This window comes from Castor canadensis, chromosome 14, assembly GCF_047511655.1.
Source record: "Castor canadensis chromosome 14, mCasCan1.hap1v2, whole genome shotgun sequence".
Lineage (NCBI taxonomy): Eukaryota > Metazoa > Chordata > Mammalia > Rodentia > Castoridae > Castor > Castor canadensis.
The window spans coordinates 92002967-92025101 of NC_133399.1; the positions used below are offsets into that span (position 1 = coordinate 92002967).

At 36.9% G+C, this 22135-nt stretch overlaps 1 protein-coding gene across 15 annotated transcripts in view; it reads left to right on the forward strand.

Moving 5' to 3' along the window:
• Positions 1-22135, forward strand: part of Nek1 (NIMA related kinase 1) — a 239241-nt gene that overhangs the window by 199921 nt on the left and 17185 nt on the right. For all 15 annotated transcript variants that reach the window (XM_074054990.1, XM_074054995.1, XM_074054992.1 and 12 more), the window contains 3 exons: positions 2277-2397; positions 3225-3313; positions 4188-4435. In XM_074054990.1, the coding sequence (XP_073911091.1) occupies positions 2277-2397; positions 3225-3313; positions 4188-4435 (458 nt within the window). The remainder of the gene's footprint in view (positions 1-2276; positions 2398-3224; positions 3314-4187; positions 4436-22135) is intronic.

Sequence of the window (22135 nt, forward strand, 5' to 3'; positions counted from 1 at the left end):
CAAACAATGAAGTAGAGCAACAGTTGGGGAAGGAGGGTGGCATGACATTGTAGTTACTGGAGCAGGAGGAAGCTGCAATCACTACTCTCTGGGCATAAACATCTTAGGAAAAGCAGCTGTGCCCTCACCTCCTTCTGCAACTGGGGGCTGTGCCATCCCAGCCTGCAGATTATTGGTCATAGCTGTGCTTATGTCAAGTTCTTGAAGACTTCTCATACTCTGCTCTCTACAGTTGCTCAGTGGGTAATCTCAGTCCTTTGTCATAGGTGTTCATTTATTAGGCCTCTTGTTCTTGGGATGCAGTATAACTGTTGGGGAGAAAGACTTAGGAGAGGTCAGAAAGAAGGAAAGAAAACAAGATGAAGTCAGTAACAAAATGGAGTTAGCTAAGTCAGTGACAGCCCTCCTTCAAATCTCCACTGTCAATCTATCATTCCATTTCTGTGGGAGTGGGGCCAAATGTAAGGGCCCTGATACTCCCTCTAGATAAGAATGTCAGAGACCTTGCTTACAATGTGTGCCCATCTTTAATTTACCACAGTAACAAATAATATATGACAGGTGTTGGGGCACACCTATCATCCTAACCCTGTGGAATGCATAAAGAAAAGGATCAAAATCTAGGCCAGCCCAGGTATGAAGTGAGACCCTATTTCAAAAATAAGCAAAAAAGAGCTAGGCATGGCTCAAGTAGTAGAATGTCTAGCAAGCACTGATGCCCTGAGTTCAAACTCCAGTATAGCAAAAAAAAAAAAAAAAAAGCCAGAGGTTTAGCTCTTTGCTGTCTGTCATGTAAGCATACAAGTAGGAAAAGTCTATCTGAACACCAGGAAAAAGAGTTTCTCCAGAACTTGTCTTGCTGACTTCATAATAATACATTCTCTAGTCCCTAGTACTATGAGAAGTAAATTTCTTTGCTTAAGCCACTCAGGGTAAAATATTTTGTTACAGCAGACTGAACTAAAAGAGTATCTTTTGACTTTTTTTTTCAAAAGAAGAAAGGAAGGTAGAAAGAGAAAAGAAGGTAAAGAAAGGAAAAAACAACTGGTAGGCATACAATGGAGGCTGTATAAACTAATGCAGGGGTTAGCAGTTGTTTCTCTAAAAAGCCAGATAGTAAATATTTTAGGCTTTGTGGGCACAAATCAAATTTATAGATAAGAATAAGTTGATACTGACATGGCTTTAGGTACCTAGAAAATTGTTATCCATTAAAAAATAAAATAAAAAAGGGTTTTACTCCCAAGTGCTTACCATGTAGTGAATGACCAAAAAGTTTGTTTGAGTAAAGGATAAAAACTGTAAGGACTGGTACAATATCAACTGTCTTTCAAAATAAGACAGATAACTGGGTATTTTAAAAATAGAGAAGGAAGAGTAGCTCAAGTGGTAGAGCACCTGCTTGGCAAGCATGAGGCCTTGAGTTCAATCCCTAGTACCAAAAAAAAAAAAAAAAAAAACCCCAAAAAATAGAGAAGGAAAATGCATCTGGATTTCAGGGGGAAGAAAAGGGGGATGTTGTTAACATAAATAAGATAATAAGTAATCTTAATTAGAAAAGAAAAAGAGTTAACAAATGAAGAAACTCTTCTTGTCACTATTTACTTGCAGAAAGTATCAGTAGATAAAAAATGAGACACTGCCAGAAAAACAGAGGTAGTACTCTATCTAGTATTATTTGATGGCATAAGAAAGTAGATTTAGTGTATTTCAACTGTGTTCTCAATATGGTTGTAAATTCCAGGTAATCATTCAATTTTTTTTTCTTTTTTGGTTGTTGAAAGATTTTAAAGATTAAAATTTCCTCTACTTACTAGTCAATAAAATCACATATTCTTCCATATGTGTAACCATAGACATCTTTCTTCTTTTTTTTGTCTTTTCTTTTTTTTTGTGCTGGGATCAAACCCAGGGCTTCACGCATGCTAGGCGAGCACTGTACCACCGAGCTACATCCCAGCCCAACATCTTTATTCTTTAAATCAGTTTTATACTTTCTTTGAACCAATTAATATATTGACAAAATTTTATATAATAAAATACAGTGCAGAGTATTTCTTTTTAGTATTTTTATTAAAGTGAAAATACAAAAGGATTAATCTATCATTTGAGAACGTTAACACAATATAAGACTAAAAAATAGATAAAACGTTAGCTTTTTCTATATTATTAGTATATTTGCTAAAATGAAGTAATGATAATTAATAGAAAGGTTATTTAATTTCTTTCAACACATTTTGCTTTAACACATTTTTTGTTCTCTGTTTGCTTTGCAGAACCTGATGGCTTGGAAACAGAAGTTCTGCAAGAACCAAGTAAGAAAACCAAAGATGAAAGCTTGCCATGTACTGTTACTGATGTGTGGATTAGCGAGGAAAAAGAAACAAAGGAAACTGAGTATGTCGAGTCTTTTTCCTTTCATTTCAAAACCTAGGTCCCTTTGGTAATACCTTTTTTAAAAATAATACTGTGATAATTTCATGTCCTAATACTGCCCCTGGAATATAATTGTCTTTATAGACACGTGCTTCAGAAGTCAGTAAGTATATAATGAATATGAAAATATAGAGTAAAATATCTTGCCTGCTTCTTTCTCTATCCAACCAATTTCTATTCTTTCCTCCTTTCAGGTAATTTTTAGTATTATAACGAAAAACATGATACTCTTCTTTGCTTTATAAATATAGTCATTAGTATAATAGGCACAGTATTTTCCACCTTGCTTATTTTTAATCAATAATCTGGGACATTTTTTCATATTAATACATAAAGGCCTTCCTCTTTTTGTATTGCATTCTATGGATTTACCACAACTCAGTAAGTGTCCTACTTGATGGATAGTTATTGATATTACAAATGATGCTGCAGTGAGTAACATTTTGCATAAGGCGATTTTTACTTATATATTTATCTGTAATATAGAAACATAGAAGTATAATTGCTGAGTCAGTTGCATTTTTATAAATTAATATTAGTAATTCCATTATTTTTCCCAGGGGTTGTGCCAATTTAAGCTGTCAAAAAGAATTAATGATTAGTGAGAGTTTTGCTTGGCTCAAGTGGAAAACACAGTGTGTTTATAAGAGAAAGAGTATATAAAAGTGAGAAAAACCCTTGGAAGAGAGACCACAGTATACTAATGAACTTGTGTTTAATTTTCTTTATATTTGTGGCAAGCTATGTTATTTATTTATTTTGTTTCTTTTTGTACCTATCTGTGGCAGGTTGGAAGATAAGGTTACCATTCAGCAAAGTGAAGTTTCTGAAGATGGAATCCCAGGGAATGTGGACCAGTTTAGTGAAGTTCATAAAGGTAAGCATCAGTGCAGTGGTATAATTTCTTTTGGGAAGATTAGTTAGCAACAACCTATTTTATTTAGGCTGCATATAAATATCAGTCATCATAATCTTTTTTTTAAATATAATAGGTATAGAGTATAGGAATACACACTAATAAGCCTGGATTTTTTGATAAGATAGACTGTAAAATTTTTGTTCAGTCATTTTATTCAGTGTCCAAAATTGGCTTCGTTTTCTAAACTAATGTACTAAGGACATTAAATAAATGGTCCTCTTTTTAAATAGTATTAATTGAAATATAGCAAATGTAATTTTTTTCTACTATATTGGACAAATACAAACTGGAAAAGTACGAATGTCTAAACAGTATATTTTTTACATTCCCTTAGATTTGTGTCCATATTTTAGAATTTTCAATATAATGAAGTACATATCAAATTAAGTCTTACTGCAAATAAAGCATTATAACCTCTTAAAGATTACTAGTACACTCATCCATACATTTTTTTTTCATTTTTCTTTTATTATTCATATGTGCATACAAGGCTTGGTTCATTTCTCCCCCCTGCCCCCACCCCCTCCCTTACCACCCACTCCGCCCCCTCCCTCTCCCCCCACCTCAATACCCAGCAGAAACTATTTTGCCCTTATTTCTAATTTTGTTGTAGAGAGAGTATAAGCAATAATAGGAAGGAACAAGGGTTTTTGCTGGTTGAGATAAGGATAGCTATACAGGGCATTGACTCATCATACATACATTTTTATTTTGTTTTCCTGGTAGATGTGAAGTTTTTAATAGAAATCATGTTAAATACTATGGCTCGTAAATATCATTTAGGACTTTTAATTACTATATGAACTTATATAATCTCTCCTTTATGCCACAGAACCTGAAATAGACAATTCTCAGCACTTTAAACATGATGTAGACAAATCTATACAACCAGAACGATTCTTCCATAAAGTGGTTCTTTCTGAGCACTTAAACTCAGTCTTTCAAGTCCAGTCAATTCAGTGTTTACCAGAAGAATCCATTCCACTTCGATCTCGCTCTGATTCACCACCAAAAAGTAAAAATAAGAATTCCTTGCTGATTGGACTTTCAACAGGTCTGTTTGATGCAAACAATCCAAAGGCAAGTATAGTTTTCAAGTGGAAAAGTTATCCATTTGATAAAATTTTTTATTGATTGCTTTTCTTTGATAAACCATAATGTTGAGTTTTAATCTCTTAAAAATACAAACATGTACAAACACACAAAGTGAATACATCAAAACAAAGATAACAAAAAGTTCCCTTCTTCTGAGATGCTGATCAGAAATTGCTATTGAAACTGAGTTTAAGCAATGTTTCTTAAATGGATAAAAGTGCCATCTTACCTAATTTGTATGCAGAAAGATCAATGGATGTTCATACAGACTTTCTGGTAAGAGTTTTTCAGACCTCTTATCTTTCCTCATTGCTGTTTTTAAATATATGTAAGCAACTTTTTCTTAGGAAATTAGAACATTATAAAAAAACCTTAAAATACAAATAAAAATAAGAAATCTCATCATTTTTTATATGACTTTAAATATATGTAATTTTTACATACATATAAATTTTTACTAAAATAGGATAGAATATGTATTCTTTTTGTAACCTTTCTATTTTATATATTGCAATATTACAAATACATTACAATATTATTAGAATAATAGCACTTTGTCATATTACTAAATATTCTGTCATAGCATCTTTAATGATCACATATTCCATTGATTTGCTATATCATACTTTTTTAACAAATCTATTTGAATTGTTGGGCCTTTAGGTTTCAATATGGGGTTGGGGGACTGAGACAGTCTCTCTCTATGTAGCCCAGATTGATCTGTAAACTCACATTGCAGCCCAGGCTAACCTGAAAGTTGTGATTCTCCTATCTCTTTCTTCAGAGTGCTGTGATTATAGGTGTGCACCATCACACCTGGCTTTAGTTTTTGTTGTAGCCACCTACTCCTTTATTTTCATTCATATCCACAATTTATTTTTATAACATAAATTTCTATAAGTGGAATTTTTAGTGTTCTTTAGTAGCATGTGAGAGAACATCCATTTCTCCATATTCTAAATAGGACTCACTGTTATCATTCACTTTAAAATCATCTATTTAATGAATGGTTAATGGTATTAATTTGTTTAAATTTGCATTTACTTATTTATCTGTGGTAACTGAATTTCCACAATTCTTTGGTCTTTAACTGCTATTCAGATATGTCATTTTTATTTTTCATTTTTACTTTTTTATTATTATAAATTTTTATTAGGATATATTCATTATGTGGGGGGATTCAAAGTGACAATTCCAATCAGACTTATATTGTATATTATTTACATTTCCTCCATCATCATTATTTTTTAAAGTTTAACTCTCCAATTAAATATGCTTTGGTTTTTGGCAATACTGGTGTTTTAACTCAGGGCCTTGTACTTGCTAGGCAAAACAAATTTATGATCTTCAGAGTTAGAGACAAAAGCCTATTATGGTACAGATAAGGACTATCATAATTCCTGTATTTTCTTTTAAAAAGAAGAAAGAAAGTAAAAGTGTATAGCTATCATTAGCCCATTAACCCTTTATAATATCTAATTGCTCTCTGTAAAGTTAAAACTCATTGTGAAAAGTATAGCAAATTGTAAGCAGTAATACAGATTTCATGCAATATTACCATGAGGGAAGAGGCAAGAAAAAATACTAGAAAAGCAGAGAAATCTGTCCTTTTAAGACAAAGACAAAAAGCCATCCCTATCTTACAAATGCGTGAGATCAGACTGGGAGCCAGTGGTTTACGCCTGTAATCCTCGCTACTCAGGAGGCAGAGATCAGGAGGATCGCAGTTCGAAGTCAGCCCAAGCAAAAAGTTCTGTAAGACCCTATCTCGAAAAACCCTTAACAGAAGGGCTGGTGGAGTGGCTTAAGGTGAAGGGCCTGAACCGCAAAAGAAAAAAAAAAAAAAAAAGCCTAAGATCAGAAGAGTTCATCACTGAGCCAAAATAGTAAATAGCCAAATTCATAATGGTGGCTTTGAATTATGAAGGTAAAAATTATGAGTGTATAATATGTTTGACCAAGATGGGATAATGTAACTAATTATTCTTCAATCTCCATTGCTCAAGCTCCTGCTACTGCAAATCTCTTAAAAAAATCTTCTCGTTCTTCTATATCTTTACCAAAAAAATGTTTTTTTTTTTTTTGGTCTTCTTGAACTGTCATTTGCTAAATGAAGAAGATTGATTTTTTTTTTTTGAGGTAGCATCTCACTAGGTAGCCCAGGGTAGCCTGAAACTCACAGTTCTATTGGCCCAGCCCCTCAGTGTTGGGATTACAGGTATGACCACGTGCCTGGTCAAAAATTTTATACTTGTATAATTTACTAGTTCTCTTTTCAGTTGTGTCAATTTTATTCCATTTATTTTGAAGTTCTGTAATTGAATAAATAAAAAATTTAGTATTGTCATATCTCCTGGATGAATTGATATGGTTATTATGTGTCCTTTGATAGTATTATTCAAATATTCTAAACTTATTTTCTTTCTACTTGTTTATTAATTATGGAGCAGAGTGTTGAAACTCCCCTCACTTGAATTTAAATTAAGAGTCATTATGTCTTCTTGATGAATTCTTTTATCCTTATAAATGAATCATTTTATTTCTGGTCATATTTCCTTATGCGAAACCTGCTCTTATTTTAATACATCCATTCCAGCTTTCTTATGCTTATTGTTTGTATGGTATATAAATTTTTTACATGCTGTTCTACTTCTGACAGCGGGGTAGAACTGGGATTTGTACTCATAGTCTTACCCTTAGCCAGAGAGGCACTTTGCCACTTAAGCCACATCCCGGCCCTTTCTACTTTATATATTTTTAGAGTCTCGCATTTATGCCCATGTCATCCTGGACTACAAACCTCTTATTTATGTTTCCCACATAGTTGGGGTGACAAGCACATGCCACAATGCCCAGCTTTTATTGTTTGAGATGGAGTCTCACAAACTACTTTGTCTGGACTGGCCTCAAACCACAACCCTCCCTATCTCCACCTGCCAAGTAGCTAGGATTACAGGAGGGAGCCACCACACCCAGCTTCATCCTTCCCTACTTTTAATCAAACATCTCATATATAAAGTAGATTTCTCGTAGTTAGTGTATAAATTGGGTCTTCTTTTTAACCAGCCTTATGATCTCTTTTAATTGAAGTGATTAGACAATTTTCATTTGATTTAATTTTCAATATTATATCATCAATGTGATTAGGTTTAAGCCTGCCACTTGAGCTATTTGGTTTTTATTTGTATGATCACCTCTGGTTCCTTCATTACTTTTATTCTCCCTTCTTTTTGATTATTTTTAGCATTCTCTTTTAACTTTATTTGCTTATAAGGTAGACTTCTTTTTTGAAAAATACTCAGTGATTATCCAGATATACCTTTAGACTATAGTCTCCCTTCAAATAATTTTATACCACTTCACGTGTAATATGATAACTTTACAATCTTATCCTTCTATTTCCATCCTCCTGCCTAGCCATTGTGGTATTATTGTCATTATTTTATTTCCACATTACAAACTCTATGGTGCATTTTTATTTTTTGCTTTAAACATTTGATTAAGTTTTATGGAAATTAAAAATTGAGAAAAATTATTTACATTTACATATTTACCATTTCTGACATTCTTTATTCCTCTGTACAGAACATAAATATCTGTGTTATTATTTTTCTTCCAAGAATTCCTAACCCAGAAGGTGGACATAGGATTGCAGTTAGAGGCCAGATCAAGCAAAGTTAGTGCAAGATCCTATCTGAAAAACAAACTAAAATCAAAAAGATTTTGTGATAGAGCACAAGTGTGAGACCCTGAGTTCAACCCCTTGTACTGTAAAAAAAAAAAAAAAATCCATTAATACTCCTTATGGAAACCTGTTGATGATAAATATATTTCTGCTTTGTTTATCTGAAAACAATTTTATTTTACCCCCATTTTGAAAGAATATTTCCACCAGCTATAGAACAGTATTATCTCCTTGGTTGTAAAACGTTTCTAACAAGAAATTTGTAATTTCTTTAGTCTTCACTTCTTTGTATATAATGCCTTTTTCTTCTCTGGCTTTTATATGTTTATATAAAACATATATTATATAAAATATACAATTTGACTATAACATGCTTTCGTAAAGGTTTTTGAGTGTGTGTTATTTGGCATGGGGGGTCCAGTGGCCTTCTTGGGCTTATGGTTCATAATTTTTATCAAGTGGAAAGGTTTTGGGTATTATTTTAGTAAGTATTTTTGTTCCTGCCCCTGTTTTTCTTTCTGGGACTGCAAGTTCAAAGATGTTAAACTGCTTAATAATACTCTACAGGTTAATGAGACTGTGCTTATCTTGCTTGTAGTCTTTCTCTGCTTCCTCATGGATAGATTCCATTAATGTGTGTTTACATTTACTCATCCTTTTCTCTGCAGTAATGTACTGTTAATCTCACTTACTAACATTTTTTTCAGTATTATGTGTTTTGTTTCTAGAAGTTTGTTGTTTTTATTTGTGATGCTGGTTGTGATGGGAATTGAACCCATGGCCTTTCCCATGCTAGGTAAGCGCTCTATAATAGAAAGTTTGTGGGGGTTTTTCTGTCTTCATTTCTCTTATTATATTCATGTTTTCCCTTAAGTACTTGGTTATAATAGCTGCTTTACCATCAAATTTCTACTGACTGATTTTTTCTGTTGGTTATGGGTCATATTTTCCTGCTAATTGGCATGTTTTATAATTATTTGAAGATGGGCTTTTTGAATATTGCAGAGTATACTTTGTAAATACATTGCTGGGTATCTGGTTTTGTTGTCTTCTTTTAAACTGGGGTGGACTTAGTCAAGTTACCTCTCAACCCAATTTATTATTCCAAACTTTGTTTTTCAGCTTTGTTGAGACAAGTATAAAGTCACCTTTACTCTAGAGCTATTTTAGCTTACTACCAATGACCCTATGGAACCACTGTGTAGTCTAGATGATCTTGAGGAAACTGCACTGTCCTGGTCAAAATTCTATCATCTTCTACCTGCTTCAGCTTTAAGCCTCATTGAGTCTACAGCCCTCAATTGTACTTAGTGCCTTTGTGGAGTTTCACTCTATGCATACATAGCCTAGTACTTATCAACAACACAAGAAACCTGCCTTGCAGTTTTCTGCAGATTTTTTTTTTAATTAAACCCTTTCCTTTCTGGCTCTACCTTCCTGAATTCCAACCCTTGTTTCATTAGTCTAGCAAGGCTACACAGATCCAAGTACTTTTTTAGAGATAGGTCATTTTAATGATAGGGTTCAACTCTTTTTGTTTCCTTTCCCTCAAAGATCATGATCTTAGCTGCCTGTTATTCAGTGTCTATAAACACAGTTTCATGTATTTTGTCCAGTTTTCCAGTTGTTTTGTTGGGAGATTGAGGGTGGGCCTTATAACTTCATCATGACTAGAGGAGGAAGTCCCATTAAGTAAATGTTGTATTTGAAGACTATGTCCTGAGCCGTCTGTATTTGCATTTGCTCCCCTAGTAATCTATGACCTTAAGTATCTTTTAAATTCTGATGATACTTTATTTCTGTGGCTCCTTCCTGCAGATCACTCATCTTTTCCATCCATTGACCTTGTCAACCAGTTACTAATTAACTGGCCTCCCTCAGTCCATGGCTGTCTGAAATCCATTGCCCAAATACAGACCATAATTATTTTTTAATATTAGAAATCATATCAAGTTACTGTCATGCTTAAGACTAAAGAGGTTTTCTACTGCTCTTAGAACTATATTCAGACACTTTACCAAGGTCTGAAAGGTCTGGTGTCGCATTGATGATCTCTGTCTCATCTCAAAGCCTCTCTCTCTCTCATTCTCTTTGCCTTTTTTCCCCTTGATACACCAAGCCCTTTCCTGCATTAAGTACTTTGCACTTGCTGTTACCGTTGCTTGAAATGGGCTTCTCTTTTTTCTTTTTAATTCTGACTCATTCTTGCTCTTAAAGTATCACCTCTCAAATGTATCTTGCTTGGTGGGGCCTTAACTCTATCTCCATCCCCTGTAATTTCCATGTATTAATTATTTCATAACTACTTCAAAGTATATTTTGTTTACCATTGTCTGTTCATCTCCACTAGAATGTGATCCCCTTCAGGTTAAGAATCTTATTATTTACAACTATACATATTTTCTTATGACTAGCCTATGCCTAGGATATAGTGGGCAATAAATATTTGTTGACTGAATAATAAATATATATTTATTCTAGCTTAAGAATTAGTTGTATGGTCTAGTGCCTTAGTATCTTATATGTAAGAGAGATAATAAAAGTCCTTTGTGGCCAAGAACAATGACTCACACCTGTAATCCTAGCTACTTGGGAGGCAGAGACCAGGAGGATGGTGGTTCAAGGCCAGCCTGGGCAAAAGTACTCAAGAAATCCCATCTTGACTACTGGCTTGGTACAGTGGTACACACCTATCATCCTAGATTTGTGGGGTAGCACAAATAGGAGGCTTGTGGTCCAGGCAGACATGGGCATAAAGCAAGGCTCTATCTCAAAAATAACCAACACAAAAAGGACTGGGGGTATGGCTCAACTGGTAGAACACATGTCCTAACAAGCACAAGGCCCTGAGTTCAACTCCCAGTATACACACACAGATATATCAAAACATCACATTGTACTTCATGAAAACATAGAGTTGTTTTATATTGCAGTTAAAATGAACTTTAAAAATAAAATAAATAAAACTTGATTACAGAAAACCTGAAAATGTAAGATAAAGTACACTCTTGAGTGTGCTTCATCTTTGAATATCCAGTACAGATGAGAAAAGTTGGTTTCTGAAAGGTATTATGAGAAAAAGAATATTTGGACTAAATGTTTTACCTCTAGAAATTAATTTATTATTAGTTCAAGGACTGTTGATCAATACACAAAAGATTTGTCTTAAATAAGATTTATGTTAGCATTCCTTTCTGACCTCAACTTACTTTGATAGGTAACATAAGAAATTCTCCAGGAAACTTTTTGTATTAGCTTAAGAATGTTGTTGCAATCATCTCAACCAGCAAAAACCCTTGTTCCTTCCTATTATTGCTTATACTTTCTCTACAACAAAATTAGAAATAAGGGCAAAATAGTTTCTGCTGGGTATTGAGGGGGGCGGAGAGGGAGGGGGCAGAGGGGGTGGGGGCAGGGGGGAGAAATGAACCAAGCCTTGTATGCACATATGAATAATAAAAGAAAAATGAAAAAAAAAAAAGAATGTTGTTGCAAATGTTATCTACCACATTAAGTTTTTAAGGTGGTATAAGAGAATCACCTTATACCAATTCAAACAATGTTTATCAAGCTCTACTACAAGTTGCTGGGCTTAGAATAATAAAGGTGTTTGTAGTTGTGAGAGGGAACAGATAAGTGAGAAACACTTATGATAATTCATATGATGGAGCGGTAAACATGGAATAGTAGGACCACTGAAGAAGAAATTCTCAAGTCTGTCTTAGAACAAAGAAAAGTAGATTTCTGAAGAAAGTGTGCATGGTGAGTGGGACATGGAGAACATTTAAAGCAAAAGAAACTGGCATGGAACACGGAATAGCCCAAGTTGTTTGAGGAATTACAACTAGTTCTTTGTAACCAAAGTGTGAAGTGGATGGGATTTCAGCTGTTCTTACTCTTAACCAATAGTTTTCAAGTTTGTGGAATCCTTTCCCCCCTTTTCATTATTTGTTGTTTTGTTTTTTTCAACTAAAGAGATACAGTGTCCTGAAGAGATGAAAATGAAGCTCTTCTTCTTAAATTCTCTGTCCTTGTGCTCCTACCCTGTCCTCCATCTCACACTGCCTTCCTAGACACACATCACCAGAGTCTTTGGACTCTAGAAATAAGCTTTGTATCATAATACTAAGTCATTTCTTTTAACGTACTTTAAATGGTTCTTTTTGGAGAAACCAAAATGTAATGATAGTATGAATATGTAATGATATATTACATATTCAGGCACCCAAACAAATAGTAATTAGTGGTTTAGTTGATCACTGTAAGACTGGCAATCAGAATAATGCTTTGATTGCCACTATCCTTTAGGGGAGCTATAAATGATGGCCTTGAACAAGGAGAGTTACCAGAAGACTATTCTTCCTTTTATACTACTTACCTGTACCTTGGCAGATTATATTCAAATATATAAATTGTACTCAATGTGTATTATAAGCCAAGCACTGGTAGCTCACAGCTATAATCCTAGCTACTTAGGAGGCAGAGATCTTGAGGATTACAGTTCAAAGCCAGCCTGGGCAAATAGTTCACGAGATCCTTTCTAGAAAAAATGCTTCACAAAAAAGGGGCTGGTGGACTGGCTCAAGGTGTAGGCCCTGAGTTCAAACCACAAAAAAAAAAAAATGTGCATTACAAATCATCAAACCATTAAAAAATATTATATATAGTTGATGTTAAGTATAAAACTTATCTAAGTGGTAGTCAAAGTAAAAAGAGTTATAAACTATAACTCTCTGCCATATTTCTCATAGAAGAGAAAATATACATTAGGGGAAAAGCTTTTCTTGGCTCTTCCCTCAATAAGAGATTCCTCTTCTGGATAGTTGTTGGGTTTTTGTTTGTTTTGTTTGTATGAGACACAATCTTGCTGGGACCTGCCTGGTCTGGAACTCACTATGTAGCCCAAGCTGCCCTTGAACTCATGATCCTCCTGCCTCAGCCTCCTGATGCTTAGATTACAGATGTGCAACAATATGCCCAGGTCTTCTGGAGTTTTATATAAGGGATAATGAATTCTATAATATATGATAGCTTCAATACCATTTCTACTATATAAGGGAGTTGTAATAACATGAGAAGAAAATGAGGGTATATCATGAAATAGAGATTCCCAGAGGTAAACTTACAAAAGGTCAAAACAAAATAATCTAAGTTGTGGTTTTCTCATGACCTTGCTCCCATAAAGGCAACTCTAGATTACCAAATGAATAAGATGCTTATCTTACAAATGCATTTTGCTCAGTGTATGACACTGCAAAGGCATGTATATTGTTGGTTGATAAAAGGTCTGTATAACTTAGAAATTAAATAAGGAAATAAGGTTGGTAACCTGTAATGGAAAATGACTGTGATTTAAAACTAGTCTGGATAGGTGGCAAGTCACTTTCATCAAAGGTATATCATAGAGAAATTTCCAGTCAAAAGTACAACTACTTTTTTGTTTTGCTTTGCTTTTGAGACAATATCTTGCCACATAGCTCAGGCTGGCCTGGAACTCACTATGTAGCCCAAGCTAGCTCAAACTTTAAATCTTCCTGCATCAGCCTCCCAAATGTTGGGATTTCAGGTGTGCACCACCACCACTGGCTCAAGTCCATCTTCATGAAAGCTTTTTTGTCCATTCATCAATAAGTAATGATCAATTTGTTTTGAACTGTAGGATACTAATTCTAAAATTTTTAATGTGGGCATCATCTGGAGATTCTGTCTAAGATGCAGAGTCCTGCACCCCATGCCTATGAATGTGTGTTTCACTGTATCTGGAGCAGAGTTCAGGGATATAGATACACATTTAACATACACTGCCAATGGCTGTGCTGCTGGTGGACCACAGTCCCCACTTGGGAAACACTGCCACAGCATACAGTTGACCTAAGTGAGGCTTGGAGTGTTGAACACTTTTTATGCCACCTTCCTTGGCTGTTAAAAATATTGGTAATGTTTCCAAGGAATGTCTAGTTTTGCATGTTAGTGCCTTTCTGATGAATGTCTTGCCAACTACATTCATAAGTACTAAACAAGTTTATTTTCTATGTAGGGTTAGTAGATAGCAACCATTTAAATTGTAGAAAGAGGCTGCTAATATGATTTTTATTTTGCTCTCTGACAGTAAGCAGAAGTAACAAATTATAATTGTGTCTACCCCTAGTTTGTGAAAATAAAAACATATTGTCAGAGTGATACTGTTAATGGCACTGGTGCAGTCTGTGATAGATCCTGGGTTTGTGCTCCAAATAGAAAAATCCAAGCAGAGCACATGGATGGGATGAGGTAGGATAGCTTTATTGAGGGAAGGGGTCACCAATTCTGCCAGGTGGGAAAAGGGAAGAAGAAGAAGGGCCAGGATCTCTTGGTATGTCGCTTTTATACCACCTTGAACTTGGAGCTGGGGAGACATTACATCATTACCTGCCTCCTCTCACCTGTGGGGTAGGGGAGGAGCCCTTGAGCCAAGAGGGGGAGCAGTCCCAGACTATCCCTAACCTAGCCTGCCTCAAACTCCCCCTGAGGGACAATATTCCAAAAATTCTTTGGGGGGAGTTGCTGAGGGGGTTGGTCCATCTTCGGTAGCTGCTTCAAGCTGACAAGGGGCTGCAGACCCTACCTATCAGGAATTGCCCTTTTCCTGTCACTGGAGACTTAAACACTGACATTTGTTGTCCACCTCTTCATCTAGCCCAATCAAGATTGTTTGTGGGTATCCCATCCTCCTCCAGAAGTTGACAGCCCTATCATGTTATGGTTTGGTCCCTAAAGGCCTTAATTCTGGAAGAGATAAATCCACTTAGCAAGTCAAAGAGGTATGACCCAAGTGTTAAATACTGGCAGGAAAACCATAAGGGTCCTGTTAGGTGCATCACCCAAGGAGAGAGATCCCAAGTCTCAAATAACATTTTCCAGAGATTAAAGGATTATTGCCAGATTTGGGAAGTTTCTTTGGCTGTTAGAAGATCTAGTTTTTCTTTATTTTGAAAAGCAACAACTGTTAAGAGAGTTTATTTGATTTTGGAGTGTGACTATGGCTTTTAATAATATTTTTTGGTTACTGGTTAAGTTTTTAAATAATCTTTAGTAATGTAACAGGGAAGAATTTGGACTGACTTCTTTTGTGTTTGTTTTGGTAGCTGTTTTTGGCCCAGTTAAAAGGGAGGAAGTCAAATGGCCCGCTTGATTTGAACTACCATTGTAATTGAAGCAATAAAGGATTGATAGCTTAGGGCAACATCTCTGTCATGTGCTGTGCATACCAAAGTGTATGTGTTAGTTTGCTTTGGGAGTCTACATTGATAGAAATTGGTTTGCACAAGGGAAATGCTTTTTGTGGGTTTTGGCAGATGTTGGGTTTTACAGAAAGCATATAGGTGAATCCATTATTTTTGTCCATATGGGTAAGGAGGTAAGGACATGAGGCTTGGGATAGTTGATAGATGGGTATGATTTGATGAATCCTCTAGGGGCTGGCCAAAGCCAGGTGTCAGTTCTATGAGGACAATAAGACAGAATGCCCAAAAGAAGTATCCCAAAATTCTGCAGCAAGCAGAACAGTGGCACTTGGGAGATGGGGCTGAGAGAGGTACAAATATAGCTGAGTAGTCCATATTAGAATTTAAGTTGAAGTCTTTTGGTTCCTCTGGAAGATGACCTTTAAATCTTCTATTGGCTCACAGGAGTAAGTATCCTCAGGCTGTGTTTGGTCGGAGGTAGATTCCTCTGTCGCATGCTTTACCCTAGAAAAGTGGTATCTATAAAGACTAGTAACTGTTTATAACCTTGGCAGGATGGCATGAGGGTGAAGTCCACCTGCCAATCCTCTCCCAGGTAAGAGCCTCACCTCTGGATGGGCTCAACCAGTGGGAGGAGCTTAGGACCAGTGTTGTTATACAAGCATAGGGAGCAGCCCCGGCAGACCTGTTTTACTGTAGACCTTATTTCAATCCCCACAAACAGTCTGCTTATTAGCTCTTGGGTTGCATATTGACCCAAATGGAAAGTGTCACGTACAGACTTTATTACTTTCCCTTGGGTTGTTTGGGACAAGACTAGTTTACCATCCACATGCCACCAAGCTCCCTCTTTATAGCCTCCCCTCTGTGTAGCCTCTTTTTCCTCATCAGGAGTATATTTAGGATATATAGGCTCCTGTAGGGGGAAAGAGAGCCAGATAGAGATTGGAAGGGCATCCAGAGGCTGTAGAGCTGCTTGTTCAGCCTTTTGGTCTGCCCAGTTGTTTCTCTGTGTTACCAGAGTCAGGTCTCTTTCATGTCCCCAGCAGTGGATCACTTCCACTTCTCTTGGTAGATGGACAGCCTCAAATAATTGGAGAATTTCCCTTCCACGTTTTATTGGGGATTCCATCCCGGAGAGGAGTCCCCTTTCCTTCTATGTGGCTACATAAGCATGTAATACCAGGAAGGCATATTTGGAGTTGGTATAGATATTGAGCCTTTTTCCCTTTCCCAGAGTTAGAGCCCTGATTAAAGCTATTAGTTCAGCCTTTTGGGCCGAAGTCTGAGCTGGCAAGGCCTGTGCCTCTATGATTTCCTCATGACTCACCACTGCATATACTGCCTTTCTCCATTTAGTACAAAACTACTTCCATCAGTAAACCATTAGGCCTCAGGTTCGAGGAGTGGCTGATCTGTTAAGTCCGGCCTGCTGGCATAGGTCTGTATAATCACCTCACAAGTGTGTTCAGTCATTAGTTCAAAGATGTAGGATTTAAGACATTACAAGTCTTTATGGTCACTTCTGGGGATTCCAAAAGAATGGCTTGGTATTTAGTCATTGGTATTTCCCCAGACATCCACAAGTGACTTTTTAGTTCTAGGGTGACTCTAACCTGGTGGGGAGTTAGAATTTCTAGTTGTTGGCCCAGGGTTATCTTCATCATTTCCTCCACTAACAGGGCAGTAGCAGCTGTTACCCTTAGACATCCTGGCCAACCTAAGTCTTTTCCATCTAGTTTCTTTGAGACATAGGCTACTGGGTGTGTTTCTGTTCCTAATTTTTGACTTAAGACTCCCACAGCAGTCCTTTTTTTCTGACATGTACAGCACAAAGGTTTTGCTAAATTGAGAATCCCTAAAGCTGGGGCCTCATTGAGGGCCTTTTTTAGTGTTTTATAAGCATAGTTTGTTTCCCCAGTCCATTTTAAAGTCTCATTATCTGGTCCCTTTGTGGCCTCGTATAGAGGCTTTGCTATGACTCCAAAGTTGGGTATCCAGATCTGGCAGAACCCTACCATTCCCAAAAATGAACAGAGTTGGTGTTTACTCAGTGGTACCACTAAGGTACAGATGGCCCTAGTCTTTCAGCTTGAACAGCCTTCAGACCCCAGAGGTAAGGATGTAGCCTAGACAATGGACTTTCTGTAAGAAGATTTGGGCCTTGCTCTTTGAGATTTTATATCTCCTATCAGCTAAGAAATTAAGAACAAAAATGGTGTTGGATTGGAAATATCTTGGTTGGACTAAAAGATCAGAAGGTCATCTACATATTGAAGAAATCCCTCTTTTTCAATCTGAAGGTCTCAAGTTCTTTCTCAATGCCCTGGCAAACAGGTGAGGGCTATCTTGAAATCCCTGGAGCAGTACCATCCATGTATACAGTGGTCTTTCTCTAGTAAAGGGATCTTCCCACTCCAAAGCAAAAAGGTATTGGAGTCTTGGTGCAAGGGGATGGTAAAGAAGGCATCCTTTAAGTCCAAGACTGTGAACCATTTACTGTCTTCAGGTATTGGGATAGGATGGTATATGGATCAGCCACTAGAGGCTGAATGGGAACCATAGCCTTGTTTACCAATCACAGATTTTATACCATCCTATATTCTCCTATTGGTTTTACTATAGGTAAGATAGTAAAGTTATGGGGTGATTGGCAAGGTTTTAACCAGTCCATGTTTTTAAAAACTTTTTAATAATCCTCTTGCTTAAGAGGATATTGCCTACAACTGGGGTAGTAGTTGGGGTCTTTGAGCTGTATCTTAACAAGGATAGCTGTTTTTGCCCTTCCTGGTTTCCCATCGTATCAAGTAGAGGAGCTTACTTGGCCCACTTCTAAGGGAATTTTATGGACCCTCGTGGGTCCTTTTTGAAGCGTTAGGAGTCCTGGCAAATGGCACATTACCAGGACCACACCCAATTTTTTCATTATGTCCCAGCCCAGGAGTGGAGCAGGGCAACCAGGGACTATAAGAAATCTATGCATAAAAAACTGAGTTTCAGTACGGCAAGGGAGGGGAGGAGTGAAGTTTTTAATTTGATTTTTTCCAACAACTCCTACCACAATTGCGGCCTGAGAGGAAAGCTTTCCTGCAAAAGCAAGGATAACAGAGTAATGCGCTTCGTATCAATAAGAAATAGAATTTGTCCACCCAAGACTTCAAGGACAACAGAGTTTCCTCATAAGTGATGACAAGCTTATGTGGGGGCTGTTGAGAGCACTCCAGGCCTCCTCAGTCATGTGCAGCTTCAGCCAGTGTACCCAGAGTCTTGGTTTGACCTGGCCCCTCTCTGGAAACAGGGACAGTCCATCCTCCAGAGCCAATGGTAACCTCCTGTTTTGAAGCATTCATGACAGGATCCCTGGAGTGACTCTGGGAAGTTCCTCACCATGTGCCCCAGCTTCTTGCATTTGAAGTAGGGTAGTTTTCTGTCCTTATTGTCTGAGGATGTCTTTTGGGCATTGGGGACAACCCCAATTGCAGCCACCATAAGTTTCACTTGTCTTCTTTCCTTACTTTGTTCCTTCCTTTCCTTTTCCAGGTCACAGTTGTTAAAGACCTAAAAGGGAATATCTACCAACTGAGTTTTGTTGGTTAGGAGTCCTGGATTTAGCTTCTGAAGCTTTCGTCTAATGTCTGAGGCCTATTGATTGACAAAATGGTTGTTAGGAGGGCAGCCCCTTCAATAGACTCAGGATCAAGAGTAGTATATTTTCTAAAGGCTTCTTCTAGCCTATCATAAAAGGCTATAGGATTTTCCTCTTTCTTTTGAATGATTACTTTGACCTTGTTATAATTCATAGGCTTTGTGGCTCCTGTTTTCGTTCCATGAAGGATGGCCTCTTAACATGTGGGTCCTCCTCTGCATCCCTCCTGGAGTATTGTAATCCCAATGAGACTCAGTCACTGGGACAGTGACATCCCCTGGATGTTGGCCTGTGTGATCCCTAGCAAAGGTTTCATCTGCCTCTCTATGGGCAGCAGCAAAAATTTTTCCTTTTTGTAGAAGTGCAACAGTTGGCCAGGAGGAACTGAGCATCCCTCCAAGTAAGATCAAACCCTAATGCCAGGGTCTGAAACTCAACTGTAAATTTGTCTGCATCTTCAATGTACCACAACTTTTCTCTACACATTGGAAAGCCTTTATGGTGAAGAGCACATGAACACAAATTGATCCCTCGGGCCCCGACACTTCTTGTAACGGGAGCCCTGCTTAAGGAGTTTCTGAGTAAGAGTTCCCATTTCGAGTGTGTGTGGGCTCGTTGGCATTGGGTTGCTGAGGGAGGAGGAGTTGGGGGAGGAGTTTGGGGTGGAGGCGATGTTGGCTAGAAAATCTGGCTTAGACCTTACATAAATTGTGGTGCTCAGTATTTGTTTGCAATGACTAATCCTTAGACAGCCATAGAGTCTGCAAAACAAACTTCCTTAACCCACAATGAGTTTTATATACACTGTCTAAGCTCCAGTTTTTGGGAAGCTGGATGTTAGACCCATCTTGTCCTCAGAAGGCAGGGTTAGGCCTGACCTATGTGTATTCCCACCAGGCAGGAAAAGGGGAGCAAGATCTGCACACTTAATGACAGGCAGATCTAGGAAAGGGAGGAAAAGGTGGGCACTATTGTATAATCAGTGTCTTCAGTCAGCTCATTCTGCCTCACTGAAAAGGATTGTGAATAAGGGGTGGAAAGAGACCAGATGAGTATTGTGATGAAACTTTTCCCTTCTGGGGAGTAGAGTGATCTGTATAAAAACTTGAGAATTTCTTATTATAGAAAATGCAGAGTAGGGGCTGGAGGTGTGGCTCAAGTGGTAGAGGGTTTACCCAGCAAGCACAAGGCCCTGAGTTCAAACCCTGTACTACCAAAAAAAAAAATGCAGAGTGGGAAAAAAATTCATGTAGAATTCATAAATAGTACATGTACCTTTAATGTCAGTTCTTTTGATTTGCTCATGTATCCATTCTTAAATAATATCCATAATTTTTGCCTTTGGTAAGTGTTCATAATTTGCTTTTGTTATTTTTAAGAGAAGGTCTTGTATTTTTGCCTGGGTTCACTTCAAGCCACTATCCTGCCCATCTCCACCTCCAAAGTGACTAGAATTAAAGGCATGAGCAACCACACCTGGCAATATCAGTTGTTTTAAATTCATTTTTAACCTGGTTTATGGGTTGAAGTGAAATATTTATAGAAGCTATTTTGAGGAAGCAGTATTACAATTGAATTGTCATAAACATAGACTAAACAAATGGATCCATACTATGAAATAGTATAACTATATGAAAAATTTTAAAAATAAAAAGGCAAGTTAACAATTCTTTGAAATAGAATTTGATGTGAAATTCTTAATGAAGCTAGTAATTATCTTCATTCCTTCCTTCTCTCCCTCTCCCTTTCCTCTTTTTCTCCACTCTTCCCCCCCACTCTTTTTTCCCCCACTCCCCATTTACTGGGATTTGAATCTGGGCCTCATACCCTCTGCCACTTGAGCCATGATGCCCCCAGCCCTTTTTTCCTTTTAGTTATTTTTCAGATAGGGTCTCACATTTTTGCCTAGGGCCAACCTCAGACCACCATCTTCCTACCTGTGCCTCCTACTAGCTGGAATTACAGGCATGATCCACCATGGCCAGCCCTGTTCTTTTTATTTTTTAGAAAAATAAACTAAACAATAAAAACTAACAAAACACACATTTTAGAAATAATAAATTTTCTTAAATATGCTCTCCTGCTTGATTTTCTAATGGTATTAAATGTTAGCTGGGTAAATTATGACACAAAGAATCTAGAGGGAACAAAAAGAGATCTTGTGTGAAATAAGATGCCAAGGCAATATATTATATGTGAGCTAATATTTTCAGCAAGATATCATTCTGTGAATATCTATAGCATGTAGTTTAAACAACATGAAAAAATCAGAATCAAAATTACAGAACTAAAAGGAAGTCTGGAGTGTAGCCCAATGTTGGAGTAAGTATTTAGCATGCCTTGGAGCCTGGGTTCCATGCCCAGCACAAAAAAAAAAAAAAACTGATAGGGTTTTTGAGGAGTATTTTTTTTTTCTTTTGGTGGTATTGGGGTTTGAACTCAGGACTCAGTGTTTACCAGGCTGGTGCCCAGTCATAAGCCACGCCACCAGCCCTTTTTGCTTTGGTTATTTTTGAGATAGGGTCTTGCTTTATGTCCAGGCCACCCTGAACCACAATCCCTCTATTTATATTTCTCTGCATAGCTAGGATGACAGGTGTTCACCACTGCCCAGCTTTCTGTTGGTTAAGATGGAGTCTTGTGAACTTTTTGCCTGGGCTGCCCTCAAGCCATGATTCTCTGATCTCTACCTCCTAAGTATGGCAGATCTGATGGGGTTCTTACATGAGATTTTTTTTGGCTGAAGGTAAAGATTCTATTTAAAACATAAAGTCTGTAATATAAATATATATAAATATATTTATATATATTTATATATATAAATATATTGAATATAAAAAGTTTATCCAACTGAGACAAAGTCAGATTGGTTGTAACAAGTTAACAAACCTGTAGGTTGTCAAATTTCATGACCATTTGAAATTTTGTTCTTACTGTACCATTTTATGACAGGTTATGAAAGTTATTTTAATTAGTAAGAAGAATAAACTAAAATTGAGATGATTTTACGAGGGCTAACTAAAATTTTTCTCAGCCTTAAAAAAAATTACATCCTTTTGTATCATCCCCTCAAGTTTAGGTATCTAGTACATGTTGCTGTTTTCTTTTTCTTTTTTATACTGAGGATTTCA